Raw genomic sequence first — 4,162 nt, 5'->3', positions numbered from 1 at the left:
GAAACAGCAGCTGCAAAGTAGTTACAGTGGCGTAGGGCACACAGCGAGTTTTCAAAAAATCGCTATTCTGGTTTCCAAAAATGGTGGCCGTCCCCTCTCCCTTGCCCGGGGACGTGGAGGGCGGGTAGCTTCCGCCTGCACTTTCCCACTGGCTGACCCTGTTCTCTCCCTGCAGAACACCAAGTCCGTGAAGATCCTAATGGACAGGTGAGCGGTTGCCCCGGCCTCGGTACACGCGCACGGTCCGGGAGGCCAGGCCCGTGGGGGTGGTGGGGCGGGCTCGCCGGCGATGCCTCCTCACAGCAGCCGCCCCGCCCGCTGCCCCCAGGACCCAGACCTGCACGGGCAGCAGCCTGTCTCCCCCCAAGATCGGCCACCTGAACTCCAAGCTTTTTCTGAACGAGGTAGCCAAGAAGGAGAAGCAGCTGCGGAAGATGCTGGAAGGTGAGGGCGGGGTCCCCGTGGAAGCGAGAGCTCTGCCTTCGGCTTGGGTGCAGGCCCGAGCCCGTCCCACCAGGGCCGGTGTGGCCTTGGTGGACTTCCCTTCACATCCCAGTTTAGCCTGCTCTGGCCCCGGGACCTTGGACAAGTGCCACCGCCTCCCTGAGCCTCAGTGTCTGCGGCTGGAAGGTGGGATTCCGGTCTCCACCTCCCGACAGGAGGGGCCTGGAGGGCGCCTCGAGCAGCGTGGCTCATGCTGGGTCCCGTGGGGTTGGAGGGTCCCTGGGAGAAGGGGCCTGGTTGGGCCGGGAGCGTCGGCGACTTTTCCCTTGCCCTCTCCACAGGCCCCCTCAGCACGCCGGTGCCCTTCCTGCAGAGCGTCCCGCTGTACCCCTGCGGCATGAGCAGCTCTGGGGCCGAGAAGCGCAAGCACGCGACCGCCTTCCCCGAGGCCGGCTTCCTGGAGACGTCCTCAGGCCCTGTGGGCAGCCAGTACGGGGCAGCGGGCGCCGCCAGTGGCGAGGGCCAGTCTGGGCAGCCCCTGGGGCCCTGCAGCTCTACGCAGCACTTGGTGGCCCTGCCGGGCGGCACCCAGCCAGTGCACTCGAGCCCCGTGTTCCCCCCGTCGCAGTACCCCAACGGCTCCGCCAGCCAGCAGCCCATGCTCCCTCAGTACGGCGGCCGCAAGATTCTCGTCTGCTCCGTGGACAACTGTTACTGTTCTTCCGTGGCCAACCATGGCGGCCACCAGCCCTACCCCCGCTCGGGCCACTTCCCCTGGACAGTGCCCTCACAGGAGTACTCCCACCCGCTGCCCCCCGCGCCCTCCGTACCCCAGTCCCTTCCCGGCCTGGCCGTCAGAGACTGGCTCGATGCCTCCCAGCAGCCCGGCCACCAGGATTTCTACAGGGTGTATGGGCAGCCGTCCACCAAACACTACGTGACGAGCTAACGCCACGCCACGGGCGGCGGACACTGGGGACCCTCCCCTGCCCCGGTGGCTTGGGAATCGTGCATCCAGAGACCTGCCCTCCCTCCTCCTCCTCCCTCACTCCACTCCCCCTGAGCTTTTCCTTCTGGATTTTGTTTGGGCCTTTGTTTCTGACTTTTTTTTTTTTATTATGAATCTCCTGGACGCGGAGGTGACAGTGGGAGCTGGCCCGGGCCAGGGCCACAGGTGGCCCTAGATTTGGGAAAGTGTCCATCTCATGGCGCTGAGCTCCCTCTCCGTCTCCCCTTTTTCCTCCACCCCTCTCACACCCCTGGGGCTGGGAGGAACCTCAGTTTGCCCCAGAGCCTCTGGCACCGGCCCCTCGCCTGCCCGGAGGAAGGCCCGGTGCCCACTGGCCTGCTTCTCCCTCCTGGTTTTCTGTCGGGCAGTCTGATCACTGATTGAGTAAGGAATGACCTATAGATTGTGGGAGTTTTGCTTTTGTTTTTTTTTTTTTAATTTTTTTAAAGCCAAGAATGATTTCTCCTTCCTTTTCCTCACCATCCTCCCAGACAGAGGTCAAAGGCTACTTCTCAAGCAGCTTTCGGCACCTCCAGCCGCAAAGTGGCTTCTGCAGACAGGAGCCTCATGTCCAGGAGAGGAGAAAGGGACTTTGCCAATGATAGTGACCACAGCAAAAGCAAATAATAATAATATTAATAATAATAAAGAGAAATAAAAGAAATAATAAAATAAAAAGAATAGCACAGCCCTTGTTGAGGTCAGTGGAGCAGAAGGGGCTGCCCGCGCTGGGTCCCTGCCTGGAATCTCGTGCGTTCCTGCAGTGAGCACTGTGGATGGACCGCGGACTTACCATTCTCAAGGCGCAGGTATTTATTCTGTAACGTCTAGAGCACACTGAAATCCAGCCTTCTAATAAATATGATGGCGCAGTCCCACTCCCTCTCGCCTCAGCCCACCCTCGCAGCCGGGAGGCTGCGTCCAGCCTGTCCTGAAGACAAGGGCCTTTCCTCCCTTCCCACCCTTTCACCCTTCTGGGTCTGGAGGATTGCAGGCCTGTGTGACTGACTGACTGACTGACTGACTACCTCTGCTCTTGACCTTGGCTTCATTTGACAGATACTTGCTGAAGGTCTCCCAGGCCCAGCCCCATGCCACACCAGAGGTCCTGCGAGTGCCCTGTTAGCTAGGAGAGCTACCTTTCTATGAGTCTTGCAAAGTTTACCTCCTCCGGCCCACAAGTGTTTATTGAGCACACACTGTGCCAGGCACTCCAGGGCTGCAGGCTTCGAGGCAGAACAGCTGGGCCCCCATAGAAAGAGGGGGGAACTCCATACTTAGGGGAGAGGTAGAGGTGGGTACAGATGAAGAACCTACCTGCTCTGGCAGTTCTTCACAATCTCAAGCATGACAAGACTGCAGGCTCTTGCTTAGCGTCAGTGGGGAGCGCTGGGGCTCCAGGAACTTGCGTTCCTAACTCCTGGAGATTCTGACCCTCTGGAATTGGAGTTGGAATTTGAGCGGGGCTGTGGGGAGCGCTCGGACTGTGGACTCCAGTTCTCAAGGCCCAGATCCCCGGGGGGTGGGGCGGGAGCCGGGCCCCATGTGCTCTCTACAGGGGCCTGCTCTGTGTTTAGCAGCCAGGTGAGGTTTGGGGGGAGTTTGTTTTGGGGTGGTTTGTTTTGGTTTGGCGGCACTTGGGATTGAACCCAGGCAGGGTTTCACACTGAGCTGCATCCCCATCCCTTTTTAATTTTGAGAGGCTCTTGCTAAATTGTTCAGGCTGGGTTCAAACTCGGGATCCCCCTGCCTCAGCCTCCGAGAGTGTCGGGAACACAAATGTGCCAAAAGCTCTGCCTGAGGTTCTGTGTAAATGTCAGGTGAGCCCCTGTGCCCGTCTCTTGTGGGTGCCTCTTGCCCCCTGTCTGGGCGGGTCGGCAGTGTGGGACAGCCTCTGGTTTAAGTCCCTTGCCAGTGGTCTGAGGCGCAGCGCTCCGCAGCCAGCTCTCAGGAAAATGGAACAGGCGAGCAGAGGATGGGGGTTCGCGCGGGCCAGATCACAGCCGCACCCGAGCGCCGCACCCACCCGTCCCGCAGAGCTGGGCTCCGGGCAGGGCGGGCGGTGCTCCGTTGGCCCCCTCCCCAGCCAGGCGGGGAGCCCTGCCCCGCCCTGCACCTGTTAGGGGCGAAAAGGGGCGGGTGGCGAGGGCAGGGTGGCCCCGCGGCCCGGGATGCGAGGGCGAGAGGCGGGGCAGGTGCGGGTGGACGGGCCGAGCCTCGCGCACGTCTGCTCCGTCTCGCCGTCCTTCCTCCAGTTTGTCATGAGCCCCGGGACGTTAACCATGCCAAGAGCTGGGAGCCAAGACAGGAAGCTGCCCGGTTCCTTACCCACTTGGCCTACTTTCGCTTTGGCTGGTGGAGGGGTCCTCTTTCCAGGCGCCTCCGCGCGTTCACCCGGAGAGGAGGAGGGGACGGGGTGGATCAGGCCACAGCCCCGCCCAGCCCCGAGCCGCCCTCACCTCGGCCCTCGGCCCTCGGCGCGCAGCTGCGGGGACGCTGCCGGCTGGGACGGCCTGGGGAGAGGGGGTGCTAACCCACCCAGCTGTCCCCGGCTTCCCAGCTGTCCCCGGCTTTGTTGGAGCAGCTGTCACCCACCTCCCCCAAGTCAGGGGCAGAGGGGACCCAGAAAGAGCTGGGGCCGCCCAGCCCAGCCCGCCAGGACGTCCCCGCGGGTCCCCAGCGGCCGCCGGCCTCCCCACCCGCGGGCGG

The 4,162-nt window shown here is 62.4% G+C and overlaps 1 protein-coding gene and 1 long non-coding RNA gene across 2 annotated transcripts in view; one reads left to right on the top strand and one right to left on the bottom strand.

Annotated features, from left to right (window-relative positions):
* Positions 1–2,331, top strand: part of Trim8 (tripartite motif containing 8) — a gene marked incomplete in the record, with an annotated part of 13,507 nt that extends 11,176 nt beyond the window's left edge. Inside the window, 3 exon segments of the mRNA XM_005403830.2 lie at positions 176–207; positions 329–444; positions 786–2,331. Coding sequence (XP_005403887.1) covers positions 176–207; positions 329–444; positions 786–1,393 — 756 coding nt within the window.
* The window catches only part of LOC106146577, a 4,456-nt gene extending 1,312 nt beyond the window's left edge, over positions 1–3,144 (bottom strand). Inside the window, exon 1 of the long non-coding RNA XR_001231075.1 lies at positions 2,771–3,144. This is a non-coding gene — a long non-coding RNA (uncharacterized LOC106146577). The remainder of the gene's footprint in view (positions 1–2,770) is intronic.
* Between the last annotated feature and the right edge of the window lie 1,018 nt (positions 3,145–4,162).

This window comes from Chinchilla lanigera, unplaced genomic scaffold, assembly GCF_000276665.1.
Source record: "Chinchilla lanigera isolate Chin_1 unplaced genomic scaffold, ChiLan1.0 scaffold00084, whole genome shotgun sequence".
NCBI classification, from domain to species: Eukaryota; Metazoa; Chordata; class Mammalia; order Rodentia; family Chinchillidae; genus Chinchilla; species Chinchilla lanigera.
Note: the sequence above shows the minus strand (reverse complement) of the source record. Positions and strands in the feature narration are given on the sequence as shown.